Here is a 20,961-nt window from a genome sequence, read left to right on the forward strand (position 1 = left end):
GCTCTTGCGGGAATACACGTCGTCTTCTCGATTCCCATTGGACGGGACAACTACGACTAGATCAATTACGGTAACCAGTGCCACCAACACACTACTTTGTCAATCCCACTGAAGGCTTCCCCGCATTTCGCCACGGACTACTGCGCATGCTGATCCCCGTTGCGAGGACGGGACTTCCTTTCTCGCCAGAATGGCAACATGACGCGCTGAACATGTGGGGCTACTTGGTGCGTGTCTATCCTTTGACAGCGCTTGCCCTTGCTTTCGATGATTGAGCTTCAGCAACCAGACATGGCCCCGGCACTGACACCCGAGTCTACTTCGTCCAACGCAAAACCTACCGCTACCACACAGGTAACTATCAAAACACCATTGCCGAACCCATCGTTACAAGTTACCGCAGACCACAATTTGAAGCTGCAAGAGGCGCCTGTGTACGCGCCAAAGAAGGGGGAAGTATTGTTGCATATCAAAGCTACAGGTGTTTGCGGGTACGAAGTTCCAACACAGAGGGGTTGTCAAGGCTAATGAGGTGTCAGATCCGACATTCACTTTTGGAAGGCTGGGAGAATAGGCTCACTCATTGTCGAAGGCGACTGTATCCTTGGACATGAAGCGGCAGGAATTGTCCTACAAACTGGCGAAGACGTTACAACTCTCAAGCCCGGTGTGTTCGACGCCTTGAATTCATTCTCCAGTACTGATGTTTAGTCCAGGTGATCGCGTAGCAGTCGAGCCTGGTGTTCCATGTGGCTCATGCTTTCTTTGCTTGGACGGCCGATACAACCTTTGTGAAGACGTCCAATTTGCAGGTGTCTATCCATATCACGGTACTATCCAGCGCTACAAGACGCACCCCGCGAAATGGTGTCACAAGCTTCCGTCTAGCGTTTCGTATGCGGAAGGCGCGCTGCTCGAACCGCTTTCCGTTGTTATGCATGGCATCAAGTCAGCAGGTCTGTCCCTCGGCCGTGGTGCGGTGATTTGCGGTGCTGGACCAATTGGTCTCATCGCGCTGGCTGCAGCGAGAGCGAGTGGAGCGCATCCGCTTGTCATTACGGATCTTGAGCCTAAGCGACTGGCGTTTGCAAAACAATTCGTACCGACGGTCGCCACCTACCAGGTTGATCGAAGTCTTGACGCGCAGGGCAATGCCAAAAAGATCAGGGAATTCTTCGACTTTGAGAATGTTGGCGAGTATGGTGCACCAGAAACTGTGTTGGAGTGTACGGGTGTGGAGAGCAGTGTTGTCACCGCGGCGTACACAGCGAGAAGAGGTGGCACGGTAATGGTAATCGGCGTAGGGAAGGAGATCATGAACAACCTACCCTTCATGCATCTGAGTCTGGCTGAGGTATGTGCTCTTTACTTCGCTAGGTTCATTTCTGCAAGTATATCTTGGACATTCTCCGTTGACTGCTGCTACAGATCGATCTCAAATTCATCAATCGCTACCGCGACACATGGCCCTCGGGCTTGCAGTGTTTGGCTGGTGGTATTCTTGATCTGAAGCCACTTGTTAGCCACACATTCCCTTTGGAGAAGGCACTGGAAGCTTTGCACACATGCGGAGACTTGAGCAATGGAAGTATCAAGGTGCAGATTATTGATGATGTGGATGATGTACTGTAGTTTCTAACAGAACCCGTGTTCTCAGTATCATCGATTCAATGCGAGGTAGCTCTAGCTTCCTGAGTCAATGACGTGTATGTTGAGTCTGCAAGAAGGGGCGTTGATGGTCGCCACTGCCTTGAAACGGAGCCGATAGCCTTTCCCCACCCAACATATCGTGATTTCACCCCACACAGTAACAATGATCGACCTGCCGGAACATCACTTGCCGAACATACCAGATCCATGAAATCTGCAACGGCATCCTTTTCTTCAACAAAAGATGTTATCAGGGCACATACCATAACTTCATAATCACTATTCTCTGTATCGAGAAACTCCGAGCTCACCAACCAAGCTCGTGAGCATAACTACCCCAAGGCCGATATTCTCTCAGATAGGACTGCAGGAGAGCGACCGGCAAAACCTCGGGTACGCTATTGGGAGACCATTGGGTAGCAGTGAATCGGCAGAACCTCGGATGCAGCAAGACGCCCAAACAAGACTAAACTTTCGGAGACATTGACCATGCGCGTAGAACGTCGCCTTGAACGTACCGAAATTCCGGATCTGGGGAAGTTGTGTCAACGCGATTCTCAATCCATGTAAGTGCGGACGGGGAGGAAGCAGCGATACAGCGGGAAACGTAGTATCTGCATATTTCGTTCATCCGAGCACTCGCGTCGAGGCGTCTTTTGGCGGTTTCTCCTCCCGATGCGCGTGAATTGGTCCACAACTGAGGTGGCCTCGAGATTCTGGCAGACCTATAAAGTGACTAACCCCCGCATTCTCCAGATCTACATTGATCTTTCAACCGGAGATGAGCCTTGCTGACCCTTTCCGTTCACTTCCACTATTCTTCCTCCACTGGCTGTATCAGCGCTATCAAGCCTTTGCGTCTCCTTAAGCATCATGGCTCCAGACCATGACAAGAAGCCCAACATGGTCGAACTCAACGAACACGTAATGGAGACAACGACCGCCGCAGACACTTCCGCGTTAGGTCACCTCGCCAATCAAGAAGACCATGAAGTTGGTAAACTTGCGTCCTTCCGCAAGTATCCTTGGGCATGCGCTTGGTCTATCTACATGGTGTGGATAGTCCTGCTGGTCAGTTTCGAGAATCAAGCAGCTGGCAATGTCATCGGTATCCCAGAGTTCAGGAAGGATTTCGGACATCAGTTTACTGCAGACGACGGCACTGTAAGTTATGTCGTTGATGCTCAGTGGCAGTCAGCCTTTCAGGGTGCACCCGTAGCTTCGTAAGTTATTGAGTTCTTCAAATTCTACGACAAGACTAACGATTCCAGTGCTATCGTGGGTGCCCTTGGATGTGGGCAACTTGCTGACTGGCTTGGCCGCCGCTTAGTGGTCATGATTTGTCTCGCAGTCACTTTCGCCGCTGTCACCATGGAGTTTGTTGCGACAACAAACGAGCTCTTCTTCGGTGGCAAGTTTTTGAATGGCTTCGTGGTCGGTGCCCTGGCATCGGTTACTGTAACATACATCGGCGAAGTCGCTCCTTTGAAACTCAGAGGCATGCTGACCTGCTTGACTGCTCTCTCTTACACCCTCGGGCCACTTACAGTTGCGCTCATCGTCAACTCCACCGGAGTGTACACCAACCGTTGGGCATACCGTGCTGTCTTTTGCGCACAGTATGGGTTTGCTGCCATAGCTACTGCTTTTGTCTGGTTCATGCCTGAGTCTCCATGGTGGCTCGCATCTAAAGATCGACAGGCAGACGCACTGAAGGCTCTGAACAGTCTTGGTCATCGCGGATACGCAGGGGAACAAAAGCTCGCTCAGATCATGACAACTCTACAAGAGGTTAAGCGCGAGACTGAAGGCGCCACATAACTGGAGTGTTTCCGCAAATCCAACCTCCGGCGAACGATCATTTCGATCATGCCGCTCACCATACAGTCTCTCAGTGGCATCACTTTCGCTGCTTCGTACTCAACATACTACATGCAACTCGCCGGATTTACAACAGCCATGTCATTCAAATTGCAGATCGTCCAACAAGTTATCTCACTTATCGGAAACGTCATGTCTTGGTACCTAGTTGATCGAATAGGTCGTCGCAACCTTACTTTCTGGGGTCTCTTTGTTCTCACAATCATCTTGTTCGTCATGGCCGGCCTTGCCGTTGTCGGTACCGTCCCTGCATTGAAGGGTGCTATCAGTATGATCCTTATCTACTGCTTCTGGTATAACGTTACGATTGGAGCCACTGCCTACACCATTCTCTGCGAGACATCAACTTCCCGTCTCCGCGTCAAAACCATCGCCATCGGGCTCGCCCTACAGAATGCTCTCAACACTATGTGGAGTTTCGTGCTACCCTATTTGTTCAATCCTGATCAACTCAATCTTGGTGGGAAGCTAGGCTTTATCTTCGGTGCTTTGTCCATTGTCTGTCTAGTGTATCTTTGGTTCTACCAGCCCGAGACAGCTGGCCGGACATACGAGGAGTTGGATGAGATGTTTGCTAATAAAGTAAAAGCAAGAAGCTTTGCAACTCACAAAACGGATGCACAGGCCATGGGTGAGGCGGTCAAGGAGAAGGAGAATATGTAGAGTATGAGTCTATCCTTGCGACATAAAGTTCAGTGTTATATCAAAGACTGAAATTCACTTTGAACACATTTGATATCGAGCCGTCGCCTTACCCAGACTATCTGGTCGACCATGCCGGCTTCAGGGTGACTTTGTCTCCAATACCGCCTAGCATCCAGACGCACTTGTCGTTACCCTCATTCAACGATTATGCCGTCGGGATGACAGTTGTCAAGAGCCACGTCTTGCGCTTTTAATACGTCTTCGCTGATGACGCTAAGGTGGAGAAAGCGTATTTCCGGGATCGTACAATCTTACAGCTCTACGCTCTACCTCTTGGTCAGCGACCACCAGAACCCGCACAGACATCTAATCAAAGGGATCATCCGAACACAGCTGCTGTCAATGGCTTTTTGCCACTAGAAGAGTGGACGTATTTCGACGATGAGATGCTCAAATTCCTGGAAGCGAGGGATCCAGAACTATTTGTACAATTGAAGAGGTGACCTAGCGGTAGACTGAGACCAGATGGATTAGTACCATGCAGCGTCACATCAGCGCCCAACTTAACCTTTAGTGTGAAAACCTGCCTTATGCCTTATCCCACCGTTCCATACCTTCTTTCTTCATCTTATCATACCAGTTCCTCACATACTCCAGTCCTGCGTGCGGACCATAAATCCTCTTTTCCCACTGCGGGATAGGAGCCTTCAACCCCGTTTCGATTTCGCACTTCTGCATCAGTTCACTGAGAGTGCCGCCACGGTCAATCACGTTGTCAGTACTATATCCCTCTATCGAGCGCTCTTCACGCCTCTTGCTGCGAAGTGTCGAGGTGGCAAACTTATCGAAGTTGAAAGTGTGTGGATCAACGATGACACCATAGTTGTCCCGAGCGCCTTCAACAGTGACGAGACGGCGGTGGACTTCTTGGGCTACACGTTCGGGAGGGCGCGTAAGAGGATCGCCAAGACCTCCACCACCCCAAGTGATCCATTCCAAAACGTCGCCTGAGTGGGTCAATATCAATCTCGAGCATGTAGAATTCTTAGACTTACCTGGATAAACGTGGATGTGATCCTGCTTCGACTGACATAATTCCATATTGTCCTTTTCTGCTGCTGTGCCATAGCTGTTGTTGCGGTACAAGATCTTCCTCGATCTGCTTCCCGGCTTACCACCGTTAACACCCCATGCCTTAGTCAGCCAACGGTCGTCGTGCGTGCTGACATCACCTTCACAGAGCCATCTATACAGGGTCCTCTGTGCGTTGCCTCCTCTGTAGAATCCAGCGCCTCCGGAGTCCGGTAAAGCTTCATTGGCCTCGATAATGACAGGAAAGTAGAGCTCGATATTCTCAGCCGGGATAGACTTGATGGCCGGGAAAAGACAGTGACAGTCTGGACCGTCACCGATCGGTCGCGCAGGCACACCACCAAAGCCGATCTGGTAGAGCAAGTAGAATTCGCCATCGGGCTTAAAACCGGAGTAGAATAGATGTGGTGAATCGGAGAACCCTGCTGCACAACGATAGGCGGGGTTTTGTTGACCAAAGAGCGCCTGTAACACATCCATGATACGACCGAGAAGATGAGTACGGCAACTGACGGCTGCTGGGCGGACAGGACGAAGAATGGTGCCGGTCGGGATTTTGATGTCGAGTAAATCGTGGAAGCCGTCATTGACAACCTGTCGAAATTAGCTTATAGTTTTTATAGCTTTTACGTATAAGACTCTTACTGCAAAAGGATCATAAATGGCGAGCAGATGATACCCGATGAACATCTTGAACAAAGTGATCGAGAGATAAAAGTTCATCGACGTATTTGACTGAGGCGATGTGCCGTCCCAATCAAAGATGAGCTTGCCATCTTGCTTCTTCATTGAGCAAGTAATAGCGTATGGACCGATGCCCTGTCCATCGTCGTCGATGAAGTCAGTGAAGCTCGATACTTCATCGCTGATCTTCTCGTTGATGATCCTACTAATGGCAAGCTTGTTCTGCTCCAGCAGATAATCTGTGGCTGCCTCGTAAACCTCCAGGCTGTAGCGTTCACAGAGCTCGGTGACACGTGTAGCAGCTGTTCGACAGGCGGTAACGAGCGCCATTAGGTCACTCTGGAACCAATCCGGGGCGCGAGAGTTACGGAACAGTACAGTTGCAAGAGTGTCGTTGTAAACACCGTTTGTGTATAGCTTGACAATGGGAATTTGAAGTCCGTCTTCATAAATGGTACTGGCGTTGATGCTCATAGAGCCCGGGACTTTTCCTTGCACATCAGTTATGTGACCGAAGTTCGCCGCCCAGCCTATAAGCTTGTGCTCATAGTATATGGGAAGTAGCACGATAACGTCGTTGAGGTGTGATACGGCACCATCGATTTGGTATACGTCATTGGTCACGAAGACGTCGCCTTCTTCGACCGTGCCGTTCCAACCGTTCAGGAATTGCTGTATGAAAGACCCAAATTGACCAACAAGCATCTGTCCCCTTGTATTAGTGATCACGTTGAACTCGTCTTGTTGCTCTCGAATCGCCGGGCTCATGGCGCAACGAAGCAGAAGTGCATCCATCTCTCTTCTGATAGACCCAAGCGCAGAGGCGATGAGAGTGGCAATAATGGGCTGCTCTTTGATCATATCCTGAGCTGACTCTTTCGTATGAACGGTCTTTCGTTCTTCCTTCTTCTCGGTAGGCCAAATGAGTATGTTACCCATGGAGTCGATCTTTCCATAGAATCCGGGCAATATGAGCGTGTTCGAGTCCATCTCCGTGACAACCGCTGGGCCATGTATGACTTTCCCAGCCCCTCCAATCATGGAACGGTCCCAGAATGTGGCTTCAACCTTTTTGCCATCCCAGACGATTGACTGCTTGGCTGTGATCGCGCCTTCCCAAGGTTCGGATGTACGAGCATCCTCCAGCGGCTTGAAGGCTACCTCCTCGGAAGCATCAACAACCTTGGCACGTAAGCGCATCGTCTCCATCTCGGCATGCGCATGTGAAAATCCGAACTGATGTTGATGGGCTTCATTGAACTTGTTACGCAAGATGTCCACAAGCTTGTCTGAGCTTTCGAGCTCACTGGAATTCAGATCAACAGTAAGTGTCATGGCTTGACCCTTGTAACGCATGTCCGCTTGGTATATGACATGCAACGCAGCATTCTCATCGGCAAGCGAGGTTTTCATGGTGTCTACACCACTAGCCCTGAGACTGAGTAATGTCTCCTTGAGCTCTTGCTCTGTGATATCTGAGAAGGCGCGAATGTATGTGCAGCTTTGCTCATGAGACATCTTGGTGATGGCATCACCCTGTGCACAAAGAACACCAGGAGAGGGAGGAACGATGACGGGCCAGGAACCAAGAAGCTGACCTAGAGCGTTACCATGGAGCGGACCAGCGCCACCGAGAGCGACCAAGGCGAAGTCGCGTGGGTCGTAGCCTTGCTCAACGGATACCAGACGAAGAGCCCCATGCATGGACTCGTTTACTAAGTCGATGATTCCTTCAGCTGCGGAAGCAGTATCAAGGCCCATCTGCTTGGCAATTGACTCAACTGCAGCAGTAGATGCGGCAACATCCAATTGGAATTTACCGCCTAGTAGCTTCGAGGGAAGGCGACCCAGCGCCAAGTTTGCATCAGTCACAGTCGCTTGGGTCCCACCTTTGCCATACGCCGCAGGACCAGGTGTAGCACCACTGGACTCTGGCCCAACACGCAACGTTTTTGTAAAGTCGTTGAATATCGCAATGGAACCGCCACCGGCGCCTACAGTGTTAACATCAACACTTGGGGCTCGTACGGATAAGTGACCGATGGCGGTTTCTCGTCGAATGATAGCATCGCTACCTGAGAGTAAAGCGCAGTCGGTAGAAGTTCCTCCCATGTCAAAGGTGATGAGATTCTTGTAAGGCGTGTTCTTGGCGACCAGATGCGAGACTGCCTTGACGCCGCCGGCTGGACCGCTCATGAGGATACGCACTGGTGTTTCACCGGCGAGGTGAACTGACGTCAGATCGCCATCGGATTTCAAGATGCGGATTGTATCGGTGTCATCCGCAAGCATTTTCTGCAGGTTCTGCATGTAGCTCTTGACTACTGGTTTGACGATGGCATTCGCAGCCGTCGTAACGGTGCGCTCGTATTCCTGTATCTCTGGCAGCACGTCCGTTGAGGTGACAATCTCAACATCTGGGCCAAATTCGCTGATCAGTATGGCTTTGATGCGTTCTTCATGCGTGCTATTAGCGAAGGAGTTGATGAGCGACACGGCAATGGCTTGAGGTTGTTGTCGCTTGAGATCCTGCAAGTCGTTCCGTAATTCATCTTCATCCAAGTCGTAGAATATGTCACCATCAATCTTGATACGCTCTTTGACTTCGACGGTTCTCTCGAGCGGCACGAGAGGCTCGGGCTGTTCATAATGCATCCACGAACCTAGGCCGCCCGGTATCTGGCTGCGTCTTGTGGCCAGTATGTCCTTGTGGCCCTTGGTAACGATGAGGCCACACTTGGCGCCCTTGCCTTCGAGCACGGCATTGGTGCCCGTGGTGGTGCCATGATGTATATACTCGAACTTGCCGTCCCAGTTGTACTTGTCTTTGAGTGTTTTTCGTGCCTGCTGCACGCCTTCGTGTACGCCAATTGACTGGTCTGTCGTGTTGGTCGGTACCTTTGTGCGTACTGCCTCGCCGTTGGGCGTGATGACGCACACTAAGCTCGGTTAATCGGTGAAGTATACTTTGCGCAAAAGGGCCGTACCGTCGGTGAAGGTTCTGGGATCGTGTTAGCCGCATCCCATGACCTGGGCCGGGTCCAGGCAAGCAGTGAGGTGGTGACAGTTGTGGACTCGGGGAAGGCCTGCATGTTCGCCGCCGTGGCTAAGAAGAAGCTAGCGGGTGGGCGTCTTCCCACGGGTACACGAGGCAAAATTCAATCGAGGCAGGCACTACTCACCCTCCAACATCAACACCCAGTCGGTAACCCGGTGCAGCCATGGTGTCGTCGCCGAGGAGTATGGGGCTCAGCGGTGGATGTGAAGCTATCCCAACTTTGTAACGAGGAATGGGCGACGGGCTGTCGGATGGACCTGCGTCATTCTATAACCATGCTTTTCTGGGGCTGATGCTAATGTGCCGAGCTGGTACCGGCGATATAGGCAGAACCGCGCTTGCTGCTATCAGAAGCTTCCATCGCTGCTGTCACGTCCTGCGCCTGGCCCGTAGTGGCAGTCGCCAACGCTCTTGAGGAAGGCGTCTCACAGCTCCCAAGGCGTAACTGGCTTGTTGAGGATGATCTGTGGCAGTTATCGTTTGGGTGCGGGGTCGCATGCCCTAGTCACAGTCCTACTATCTGCTATCGGACTACTTAGCAGCCTTCGCCTTTGCCTCGGTGCTGCAAGATACGCCGTTATCACTTATGAAGCTTGACGCGAAAGTGGATATGCTTGCTCGGCACGTGGGCCGGGGGGCAGGCAGCCTTCGCTTACTTCCGATAAGCCCGCGAAGCACTCACACATCCAACAGCGCGACAAGGTGCTCCGACTCTTCCATTACACATTCGTAGCTCATATAGTATTACATAATGTCCCATTATCTCTCACAATCCACCACCCGTCGACTATTTGGCCGCCATCATCTCCAAAAACTTGTCTCCAAGCGCGTTCGCCGCCATCGGGTTGTCACCAGTGACAAGCTCCCTGTCCACGGTAATACTTCCCATGGACTTGGCAACACCCTCTTGCATGTCTGCGCCTTCCTGCCTGAGCGTGCCCTCCACCTTGTCAATCTCACCCCTGAAAATCGTCTCCATCAACTTCTCCTCAGCATCTGACCAGCTTGTCATTTTGTAGCCCGAGTACTCGAACTTCTTGCTAGGTCCATACTTGGTACTCAGGAAAGCCCAAGGTCCGTGGCAGATTGCTGCCGTCGGTTTTGATGAAGTGTGGAAGTGTGTGAGTATACGGCCTAGGTCGGCGTTGTCACCCAGGTCGGATAAGGGAGCATGTCCACCAGGAATGAAGACACCCCCGTAGTTCTTCAACTCATCATCGCTGATCTCAGAGAACTTTCTCGGCCGCGAGAAGCCATTCTCCTTCTTCATGCGTTCGATTAGATCCAACTCTCTTTGCTTCTCGTAGTAGTTTCCAGCAAAGGCAGCCAGAGATACGCTGAGTGGGTCAGGAGTGGGTTCCTTGCCCTCTGGCGAGGCAAATGTGACTTCGTAGCCGGCGTCGAGAATCTTCTGTAGAGGCTTTGCTAACTCCATGAGAAAGTAGCCTGAGTCTTGAGAGACGGTCTTCCCATCACTACCCGTGTTGTAGAGAGGGAACGAAGATGCGTCGGAAAGGACGATGAGAACTTTCTTGTTTGCGGCCATGATGATGAAAGCCGAGTCGCACTTGTATGTTATTTAGGAGAACGTATAGCGTGTCTTCAATAAAGAAATGTTGATGGATATCAAAAGGTGTGGTTTAGTACATGTATCTAAGAATGCCTGAGCATGTTGTATAAGGATGGTTTTCACTACAGGTCAGTATGACGTAGCCAGCCGCCTGCGCTCTGCAAACGTCACACCCACCATCCTCTCCACTTCAGTGTTCGACACGTTGCACAGAAGTTCGACGCCGAGTATCGGTTAACCTCGGCGCAAGCTTCGCGTTGTCGTCATTACAAGCTCGGGCGCCAACGATGCGCGAGAAAGACACGTCGCGTCGCAGTGCATGTCAACGCGACTTGTCCATGACTCGCAACGACTCGCTCAGCTCGGCCTCTCCACGCGCCTACACCAGGACTCCATGCGAATATCAACAACCTTCGCTGAACGAATCTAGTAAATTTGCGATACAACAACTGACATTTCTTCTATGAAGCATTTGTTGTTATCGCATGTGTGACCGTGGGCCAGCATTGCGAGATTGCAGCTTGGGTGCCTAAGAGTTGTGCATATGCATTTTCAGGCAACACTGAGAACACAGAGAAGACAACACAACAACATCTAGTTCTGTTTGACTCATGCTTTAAAGATAATTCTTATATATTGTGCGTAAAAGCTGAGCGATGCATGGACAGACAAGACTCCAAATATCTCAATACTTTCTCAAGTTCAGCTATCAGCTACTATGCGCCTACATACCTTCATACTTCTTTTCTTCTCCATCTTGCCCATCGGCCTAGCCCTACAACTTGCCCCAATCCGCTCTAGGCCGTGGATACCAAGTGATCCGTGTCCCACTTCAATCACTGCTAAGATTATTGCCAATTCCTGTGCGGACGACATCTGCGTTCCCGACTACTTCGATTTCACAACGCTGGAATCCGTCCATTCGGCACTCCTTACATGCCTTGATTTATCTTCCCTTGATCTCAGTATTGATGGATTCTGTAGTACATGGCCAGACCGGCGGGACCTCCCATTCAATCACCTGGGCGGAGAAAGATACGTTGACCTCAAAGTTCTAAAGCTGGATCGCTATAGCTGGGACTGGCGGAGTGACAAAGACGTTGGGACAGGCCCGGAGTGCTGTTTGAGAGGCAAGTTGGATTGCTTCATGGATACACTGTACTGGTTCTACAAGGGTCATTGGAAGAGCTGGCTCAAGTGGCGCAAGCAACCAAAAGCGCAGCGCGAGAAGACCAACGTCGAATTGTGGCTTGACGCCATGGACTGGACGGCTATCGAGGAACTATCAGTGGAGAGTGTTCCAGACAGCGTGCGCAAAGTTCTCTCGCAATCGCGAGCACTACGGATGCTAAAAACGACGGACATCGAATTGATCACGAATCTGCCAAAAAACACGCTTACGCATCTGTCGTTCTGTAATAGCTTCCATATGCGAGATTACTTACCCGATATTCTTAATCATCAAGGAGAGTCATCACAAAGCCTCGAGCTTCGATGGCATGATGACTTTATTCCGACGCAGCATCTTGGCGGCTTGGATGGAGACTTGGATGTGCTGGCAAGCCACACAAGCAACCTTTCACATCTCAGTGTCAATTTACTATACAATGATACTACATGGCCTTTCGAGACGATCGAGAAGATTGCCACCATTCCTACATTACGAAAAGTAGACTTGTGGATGGACTCGCTTAGCAAATGCTCGTGGCCATATGATCATCAATTAGGTGTACCTGAAGCGGAGATATTAGGATTCAGTGACGGGAACGACAGTGGCTGTGAAATTAAAGAAGCATTTCATAAAATACACCTCGATAGTACAAGTGCATCTAAGATGTTCAAGCACATGAAAGAGAAGAAGCAGGGGGACGAATTAGAAGAAGCTACGTTCTGGGAGGGTAATTGGTCAACAGAATGGGACGGGGAGACCTCGAGAGTTAAGGTGGTATGTGAAGCGAAGACGGATCTTAATATGGAAGAATGGTGTATGGTAGAACAGGAGAGTGATGATGTCTCGCAAGAGTCATTCTTTTGGGATGAATCAGTCTTTACTTCTGCGTAACCAAAACAGAGACTCATATGACCGATATAGTAGGGTATGGCCCTTAAACTAGCCATAATTTGGTTCCTTAGTATCAGTTGTTGGTTGGAATCTATCGGTATATGCTTTCATGCTTTCATGACCTTAATCACGGCTGACTGTGGGGTCCCATGCACAGACTTCATAAACCCCAGTATCTAAACTCTTCATGTCCTCAGCTGATAGTTCGAAGTCATAGATTTGAGCATTCTCCTCGATACGGGACTTGGTAACCGATTTGGGCAGTGGTACGAATCCCTAAACAATGTCAGCATGGTACCCCATATCAGAGAAGGATCGCATATATGCTAACCATTTGTAAACTCCATCTCAACAGTACTTGTGACGGCGTCTTTTTATATTTCTCCGCAAGCGGTTTCAGTAGAGGGTCTTCATTCCTCGTCGCACGAACGAGCGGACAGTATGCTTCACACAGCACACCCCGTTGCTTGCACCAGTTGACAATGTCTGGACGCGCAAGCCAGGGGTGAAGCTCGATCTGATTGATGCTGATAACTCCACCCTTACCCTTGCCCTCTCTGGCTTCAGTCTCTTTGATCCACGCTTCCAGTTCGTCCAGATGGTGCACACCGTAGTTCGATACACCGATTGATCGAATCTTACCGTCTTGCACACCCTCAACGAGCGCTTTCCAGGCCCCAAGTCGGTTCTCTTTACCGCCGTAGGGACTATGTAGGAGGTAGAGATCCACGTAATCAAAACCGGTGATATTGAGTGTATTGTCGATGTGTTGTTTCGAGTTTTCGTAGCTCATGTCTTTTGGGGGTATCTTCGTTGTAAAAAATAGCTCCTCTCTCGGTATTCCTGACTTCTTCATCCCTTCCGCGGATGGTTGCTCATTCCGGTAGGCTACCGCGGAGTCCACGTGGCGATAGCCGACCTTGATTGCATGCTGAACTACTTCAGACGCAACGTCTGCTGGTGTTTGATATACGCCATATCCAAGAACGGGGATTTTATACCCTGATAGCATGGCATATTGCGAGTTGATGGTAAGACCTGCCATGATAGCTGATGACGTATGGAAGGATCGGGGTGACTTTGGGAGGGGAATTTGAGAACGAAGATGTGACAATCTTGTGAGAGCAGTACGCATAGCGCGATCGCAACAGAAGTGATGGAGATGGCAATGTCTCGGGCGTGTGTTGCTTATGACATGGGATAGATGTACGTTTGTACGAGGCTGTCGTGGGGAGACCTGGAAATAACGGAGATAAATTGCGGAAGCCGATGACTAAAGAAGCGGTAGTAACGAGTTCACCACCGAACAGGGAGCGACCACCTTATCATCGTCACTCCATCGGCTTTTGGTGGACTTTCGTACTTCTCACGAAGCTCCTCAATGCTAAACGGATTGAGCGTGCATAACAGCCATATTACTTGGTATGTCCCAAATTGGCAATATTAAGACTAATTCACATTACGGTAAAAACACTCAATACGGAAGAACATAACCGGGTTAATTTCTACTCATCATCATCACTCTGCATATGTTTTACCCAGCGAGCACTGCCTTTATTACGCTCTCTTACGCTCAACACTTATAGGCAGAAGAAGACAGGCATCACGCCTCTAGCTTTCATGCGTACCCTAGGCGGCTTCGCGGGCCTCAGCTGCACAGTATCCGAGAAGATGGGTCCCTTGTAAGCGCTAGAAGGGCCGAAGAAGATCTGGAGAAGGTACTGGCGAAAGCTGGTGGGGCGAACGCACGCGAATAGCCGCCTGATCACTATGGATAATTACATACCACGTTGCGCATGCGAGCCCACGGATCCTGAAACGTCCCGACCCCTCCTTTTTGGACCTCTGGGTCGCGTAAAGAGAATGTGATTTCTGCAAGAGGATAGCAGCTTGCAGGCCTGAACCGTGTTTCCGACTCACCGATAGACTGGCCCGTGGTTCGGTACCCCGGCAGCAGCTCAGGAGTCGATTTACGTTTCTGGACTCTATGGAGTGTAGCACGACAGCTGTCCAATATTAGCCGAAGACTCTTTGTACGACTCATTCTCGATGAATGCCGATCGCATTATCGGAATGAAGATCGATCTCTACCGTAGCTTTGAGGCTTGTCCGACCATCAGCGTGCGAACGAGTGGTTCAGCAAGTCTGCAGTACCACCGGTCAACCGCGAAGGGGATGTGCGCTGACAGGCACGTGCATGGTGACCTCATGGGGTCTAGGATCTGGTCGCTTTGTGCCACTTATAGAACCCATACGATGCGGCTAAAACATGTGCAGTTCAACAATATTTTCCTCCATCGACCAAATCTATCGTCAAGGTCGTAGAGACAGGGAATACTCTTCGCTTCCATTAACATGCTGATGTGGGGCGTAGATCATGAAACACTAACCCGGTCAAGTCCAAATGCACCTTCTCTGTCATGATCGCACAAGTTTCCTTTCCGTCTACATCATGACCCCGTCACAATGTTTCCCCATGTGTTTGGTTCCCCCGAAGCAAGCCTCAACCGTCGCTCAATGCGTCATCTTTTATTACAGGGTTCCGTTCCTACTGACTCTTGTCTTATCTTGTGCTCGGCAATGCGGAGGAGATTCCGAGTAATCGAACAATGTTACCTACTACGACTGTACTAGTCTGCGTCCCGCGTCTGGGTCTTGCCGCTATTAGGTGCCTATCCTCGGAGACAGAACATGGAATGCTATTGTCAGCAGTCAAACGACCAGCCAAATGAGAACAGCGGCAGATTCCGAGCAGCTACATGATGCGAAACGACGCAGGAACGTGGGGGGTTGCACCACACGTGGTCGACAAAGCTTATGACTGGTCACAGCACAACCTTGAAGGCTGGGTCGCAAACAATAAGCAGCCCATGGGGACTTCCAGAAGGGCTCGCGTGCGCTAAATCATCACTCTGAGTAGCACTCCTATTGGGAGTTCTAGGCGGAAAGCCGCTACCAGCCGTTGTTCACCTCGACCGTAGGGCCGTTCGGGCCGCTGATGACATCGACGAGAGGTAAGCTGCGTACACGCGCAACGAACCGGTCTTCGACGCGGTCCGCGACAGCATTGACGAGCGGATGTAAGCTTACTGGGGCTTGTGACCTAAAAGTTCCCTCCTTCCGAGCAAGCCACTGGAAGTCACCAGGCGAATCGCAAATCGCCATCCACTAGATTTCGAAACGGGCTGACCAGTCAAAACCACCAGACGCATGATTATACACTGCGCCGGTCAACTAGCACCGTGCCTATGCAACTTCGTTCCATGTTCAAACTGAATCTGGCAGATTTGGTGATACACGTCAGACCGTATTCAAAAACTACTGTCGACGCGTCGATCCAGACTGCCGCGACAGTCTCGACAGTATCATGCGAAAACTCTGATCTTCTCATGGCTGTGCTTACGGCTAGCAGCTAGATTCCAATGACCTGTCACCCCTCTGGGACGCACAGAGGGCCTTTCGGTGCAAAGGATGTTGCATGATTACAAGCTAAAGACAGCGTGACAGCTGCTCTCGCCATGCATACCGGCGCCACCCGTACCGTTCAGAGAGCGACTGAGAGCGACTGAGAGCTTAAGGGGAGCTCAGGATTGCGGGGCCTTTGATTGACGAATGTCTTCACGGCACATGTGCACCGAATTCGTGCGTAGCTCTCAACGCAATGTGGAGGTATACCATTACAATCTTCGTTATGCCTACGTCAACCTCACCGAAAGAGCTCCATTCCTCCGCAACTCCGGGCTGATCTCAGCGCGTGAGGTTCTTCATGCGACTACATCACACAAGCTTGGTCAGTATAGTGGGCGTTATGTCAGGACTGCTCATCTTGCTGATCTGCTTGGTCTAATCCCTAGGCACCTGCGCAGTAGCCGTGCTTTTCGATCACTCTGGTCCAAGCGGTCCGCCAGTGCTTGAAGCATCTGCAGAAGAGTGGTCTCGACCAGAGCCACCGAGAATGTGAAACTACCATAGTCAAGCAGTGGAGGATACAGGGATATATCACAAAGTCAGGTACGGTGTGAGTGTCTGAGAACCCCTAGGATACTTGTTTGTGGGTCCCTGCACGTTACGACGGTGGACGTAAGTAGTACGGTCCTCGCGTGGAATAGGAACTGTGCGACTTAGCTCACACATAGGGCTGACTATGCTGACCAGTCACGAGTTGCACATGGGAAATACAAGGGATGCTGGCGTCGATCATGCTTTCTTACTCTTGACATTTCTTACACATGTACCAGTGTGGTTGGAGAAGCGAGAGTTTGAAGGCACATGACATATGTACAACGTACCGGCTAAGCGATAGGCATGCCCAGAGATGACAGATCCTATCATGGTAGAAGATCGAGCAGTGCCGTACGTAACGGTTCCAGATATGTGACGTGCGTCTAGGTACCTACGCATGCATTGGCATTTGTCGCGAAGCACGTCATATTGCACCGTACTGTAAGACAACCCGTGCCCTTTGACAGGCTTTGCAGGAACGTAATGTTACGTGTCTGTCTTTCCGCATAGCGGCAGCTCCAGGCAAGAAAGGCCCGATTGCGGCGCTGTCCATCTCTGAACCTTCTGGATAAGGTATCGCACCACCACCGTGCCGCCCTCAAGACACGCGAGCCGCGCGGGTGAAAGCCAAATTCTGCCGTAAAAGTGTGTATTGCCACATGGCTGGCAACTGAATCGCTTTAACTTAACTACAAGCGAGCCTCTCATAGCTATCGATATTGACACCTCTGAAACAGTCGCGAGAAATCGATACAACCGTGATTGCGGCACGACTGTATCTGCATATTGCGGCGCAGTCAACGTCGGCATAAGTGGGTAACGGAGAAGCCTGCCCCGTTGGAGAAGGAGGGAGGGACCAGACAAAAAAGGCCCCACAGGGCGGCATAAGGTTAGTAAGGCTGTGCGAAAAATGCAGATTGCGACCGAAATGGAAAGCAAAAGGGTGGTGAGTATGACAGAATGCGCGATGCGGTTGTTCATTCCATGGTAATAAACGCCTATACTGTGCTTTAAGAATACGACTGAGAAGACCTGCAGCAGGGGTAATGATATGCGCAATAGAGAAGGGGCCGTCCAGCTAGCCTGGGGCAAAAGACGATGACGATCGTTATAGAATTTGAAACAGTGAAGTTAAGCAAGGGTATCGAACGAAGAAGACAAGATAGAATGTGAACGTGAGGCGTTGCGCGCTGCTGCCTCAATGTTGCTGAGCCCCAAATCCCTATGCAAGCCGCCCGATTTTGCTAAACGCCATGTGTCTGTGCCGCATCGCGAGAGCGTTTGAACAGTGTCCATATGTGACAATCCCCAGTTGAAAGAACAAGAAGAAGACGATACAGGATGATTCACCTGCATCCCTCAGCCGTACGCGAGGCTGGCTAGGTGTGCAGGAAGTAGTTGCCATGCGACGGCTCGATTGGGCTCATCGCGTAGGGAGCAAAGCCCTGCTGGATGTGGTGCTCAAATTGGGCATATGGAATGGGCGCAGGATCGACCTCCTGCCATTTGCGTGAGCATTGTCGTGCTGTCCATTTCTCTGTAGCACCAAAGTCTTGCATCTAACAAAGTCAGTTCATATACTCGAGAGTCTTTGGGTGATGCATACCTTTTGTGCGATGATATCGAACTTGCTTGATGCCCAGTAATCATGTGCCTTGCGCAGTGCCTGAACGTCTGCATCGGCCCATATGCGCATGCGCTCTTTCAGTCGCTTGATACGCATCTGCAATGCTGGTATTTGATAATTCTTATTGAGATCTGTCAGAAAGCGCGCTGCGATGTCCTTCCACGGCATGTTCTCATCTTCTTTGAGCCGTAGCAGTAGTCTGTCTTCCTCACTGAGCTCGAACTGCGTTGACATCTGTGAGTCTGATCGCTTTCTTCGCTTAGGCTCATCTTCTTCGTCGTCTTCCCGGTACCTCTTGGTTGCATGCGACCGAGGTGTCTCAAGGGGTAGAGGGGCGATTGGTGTGTACAAGCGTCGCGGTTGTGGTGAGGTCATCTGGTTAGATGATAGTTCTGTTGACGGTTCACTCAACTGTGGACTGTGAGTCGGGAATGCTGAGTAGTATGCATCGTGGCTTGAGTGGATGCCTAGTGCGTTCATCCATGGGCCGTCTACTGCTGCTGAAGGCAGTGAGTCTAAGTTATTGTGAGACCGGTCCATGAGGCGGGACTGTCTCCTAAAACGAGACGTGGACTGACGAGGCACACTTCTTGCGTCAGACTGAGGCTCTTCTGAAGGACGTGTAGACTCTGGTACTACTGAGTCCCGGGAGTAAACCGTGCCTGGAGAGATAGCTGCTGATGGCTGCGTAGCGGAAACTGGAGCCCTCGTTGAGTATTGAAGCGTAGGGGCGGGCTGCGATAGGTTGACAGTTGATGTATGCGGAGGCACATAGTGGGGATACGAGACATAGCTGGTCTAGACAACCATGTATGAGCAGCCGATCTCGCAACAAGGGTGAAGTACAAACCTCGCTATGGTACTCTGGGGCTGAAATCGAGGGGCACCAGCCAGGAGTCGGCTGACTATTCAGCTCTTGAGAAGGGAGAGGACTTTCTGGTAAGTGTGGCATGTACGAGTGATGCGACTGTGGAGACATTGAGGGAGGTGAGGAGCCGGGCGCGGGGTAGTATTGAGGGTAATAGGGACTTGGCCACAAGGCTGGCTTGTCTTGGAGAAGATGCGGAGGGAGGATAGCACCTTCAAGTATAATAGACATGACAATAACGTCTGCCAGCTGGGTAAGAAAGGCCTTTTGTTGCTGCGCCTCTACTGTTGTGGTCGCTAATGTAGCAAGAAATGCAATCAAGACAGGCGGTAGCAGGAAGGAAGACGCGGCGCACGGTGGTGATATCCAGGCTTGAGCTGGATGACTAGGCTAGGGGAACGCCTCAGTCATATTTATCAAGATGGTAACGGTATAGTGGCCTCGAGTGCAGGTCACTTCTAGTGCGTCGACTCTATCGTGCCACCCCCCCAGTAGGCTTTGAAGGATGCTGCTGCTGCGCACTGACTGTCAGGCCTGCACGTTAGCGCCCCGAGCTTTCACCCTGCTCTTCTCTTGTCTCCTCGCGGTTTGGCGGCCTCGACCCCGGCATGCCATGCCTTGCGCTTGAGCCGCGAATTGGCCAGGCATGCATGGTTGCTCACGGTTGTGTCCGGCCCATTTGCTGACCCGGAACGCTGTGCTGGGTTTCTAGGTGGTGTCCTGCAACGGCGGTGATCATGACCGTGTGGGCGTCGGTACAGCCTTGCTATCGGAATCCGCTATACATCTGGCCAGCAAGGGTATGTCCGCTACACTACATAGTAGCTAGTGCGCCTAGAGGTGGTTTTTGGAGGTGAAAGTCGAATGTAACCTTCAGTAAGGCGGCCACCCTTGATGTCGGCCCTGACGTCTGAGACTGCTCCCACAATCGCTACCCAGCAGGATAATCTCTTTTCGATGCAGCGTGATATTGGAGAACTTGTCCGTGCTGGCGGCGCCATGGGATGCCGTCAACAAGGGTCGCACTCCATCGCGCAGCAACGAGGAAATTTGGCCAGCCGTGTCTTCCCATTCGGTGCGCCTGGATGGCTGTGCCGTTGACGTACCTTAAAGCCAGTAAATTGCCCCGCGTGTAGTGGGTAAGCTGAGAGCGAAGGACTCAAAGGCGCTTAAATGCATGTTTGAGGTAATTCTTATTGGCCGCTAATATACGCTTCGGCTGGGTAAAGACCGCTAATTCGCTTCTTCCGTCCCCTTCCAACTCACCTCCTCTTCTTCGCACCTCTCAAGTAGCACCTGTCCACGATATCGGCGAAGATCACTGCCACCACTACTATCGACAACACGTCGCTAGCTAGCGTATAGACATGCCATGTCGCTTTCGCCCCACACCACGGGACTTGTTCCGTGGAGAACCGCCGACAAAGACCTTCCGCACAACGCTCAGTGGGTGTCACACCCCACCACCACGGTCCCATCCTACTAGTCAATCTGGGCTGTGCGTTGTTGAACGGCTAAAAGACATTGTCTTGCAGCGGTCCAATCCCGAAAACCCCGCTTCGCTGTTGTCCTTCAACGGTAATCTTTGCTAATCACATTGGTAGCTGCGTTTGATCAACGGCTCATTCCGGTAGATTGCTTGCGACATCATTTGTGTCGAAAAGCTACCCAGAAGGGAGTTCTGTAGAGCGGAGCGTTGGTTGTTGTTCGACGGCTGCGCACTGAACCTGCGACCGCAGCATACGGCGGCTCCAAACCTTGAAGCACTGCCTTTTGACACTTGATATAGCTACATTCTTGTCGCCATTCACCTTGTCTTTCA

At 51.1% G+C, this 20,961-nt stretch overlaps 8 protein-coding genes across 8 annotated transcripts; 4 read left to right on the top strand and 4 right to left on the bottom strand.

Moving 5' to 3' along the window:
- Positions 1-291: 291 nt before the first annotated feature.
- AA0111_g5946 (L-arabinitol 4-dehydrogenase) lies at positions 292-1,632 on the top strand (the record flags this gene model as incomplete). Its single annotated transcript, XM_028652114.1, has 4 exons — positions 292-491; positions 540-667; positions 717-1,354; positions 1,429-1,632. 4 exons carry the CDS (start codon positions 292-294, stop codon positions 1,630-1,632), a joined length of 1,170 nt encoding a protein of 389 aa, XP_028506356.1.
- Positions 1,633-2,523: 891 nt separating this feature from the next.
- Positions 2,524-3,471, top strand: AA0111_g5947 (hypothetical protein; the record flags this gene model as incomplete). Its single annotated transcript, XM_028652115.1, has 2 exons — positions 2,524-2,873; positions 2,922-3,471. The coding sequence occupies 2 exons, from the start codon at positions 2,524-2,526 to the stop codon at positions 3,469-3,471; spliced, it is 900 nt and encodes a 299-aa protein (XP_028506357.1).
- A 48-nt stretch (positions 3,472-3,519) lies between these two features.
- AA0111_g5948 (hypothetical protein) lies at positions 3,520-4,194 on the top strand (the record flags this gene model as incomplete). Its single annotated transcript, XM_028652116.1, has 1 exon — positions 3,520-4,194. One exon carries the CDS (start codon positions 3,520-3,522, stop codon positions 4,192-4,194), a length of 675 nt encoding a protein of 224 aa, XP_028506348.1.
- Positions 4,195-4,764: 570 nt separating this feature from the next.
- AA0111_g5949 (hypothetical protein) lies at positions 4,765-9,175 on the bottom strand (the record flags this gene model as incomplete). Its single annotated transcript, XM_028652117.1, has 5 exons — positions 4,765-5,183; positions 5,232-5,862; positions 5,914-8,891; positions 8,940-8,953; positions 9,135-9,175. 5 exons carry the CDS (start codon positions 9,173-9,175, stop codon positions 4,765-4,767), a joined length of 4,083 nt encoding a protein of 1,360 aa, XP_028506349.1.
- Positions 9,176-9,797: 622 nt separating this feature from the next.
- AA0111_g5950 (hypothetical protein) lies at positions 9,798-10,556 on the bottom strand (the record flags this gene model as incomplete). Its single annotated transcript, XM_028652119.1, has 1 exon — positions 9,798-10,556. The coding sequence occupies one exon, from the start codon at positions 10,554-10,556 to the stop codon at positions 9,798-9,800; it is 759 nt and encodes a 252-aa protein (XP_028506528.1).
- A 742-nt stretch (positions 10,557-11,298) lies between these two features.
- Positions 11,299-12,642, top strand: AA0111_g5951 (hypothetical protein; the record flags this gene model as incomplete). The annotated part of the gene is made up of 1 exon (XM_028652120.1): positions 11,299-12,642. One exon carries the CDS (start codon positions 11,299-11,301, stop codon positions 12,640-12,642), a length of 1,344 nt encoding a protein of 447 aa, XP_028506527.1.
- Positions 12,643-12,765: 123 nt separating this feature from the next.
- Positions 12,766-13,687, bottom strand: AA0111_g5952 (hypothetical protein; the record flags this gene model as incomplete). Its single annotated transcript, XM_028652121.1, has 2 exons — positions 12,766-12,918; positions 12,974-13,687. 2 exons carry the CDS (start codon positions 13,685-13,687, stop codon positions 12,766-12,768), a joined length of 867 nt encoding a protein of 288 aa, XP_028506526.1.
- Positions 13,688-18,023: 4,336 nt separating this feature from the next.
- AA0111_g5953 (hypothetical protein) lies at positions 18,024-19,370 on the bottom strand (the record flags this gene model as incomplete). Its single annotated transcript, XM_028652122.1, has 3 exons — positions 18,024-18,203; positions 18,251-19,069; positions 19,122-19,370. 3 exons carry the CDS (start codon positions 19,368-19,370, stop codon positions 18,024-18,026), a joined length of 1,248 nt encoding a protein of 415 aa, XP_028506525.1.
- Between the last annotated feature and the right edge of the window lie 1,591 nt (positions 19,371-20,961).

This window comes from Alternaria arborescens (assembly GCF_004154835.1).
Source record: "Alternaria arborescens strain FERA 675 chromosome Unknown contig_12, whole genome shotgun sequence".
Lineage (NCBI taxonomy): Eukaryota > Fungi > Ascomycota > Dothideomycetes > Pleosporales > Pleosporaceae > Alternaria > Alternaria arborescens.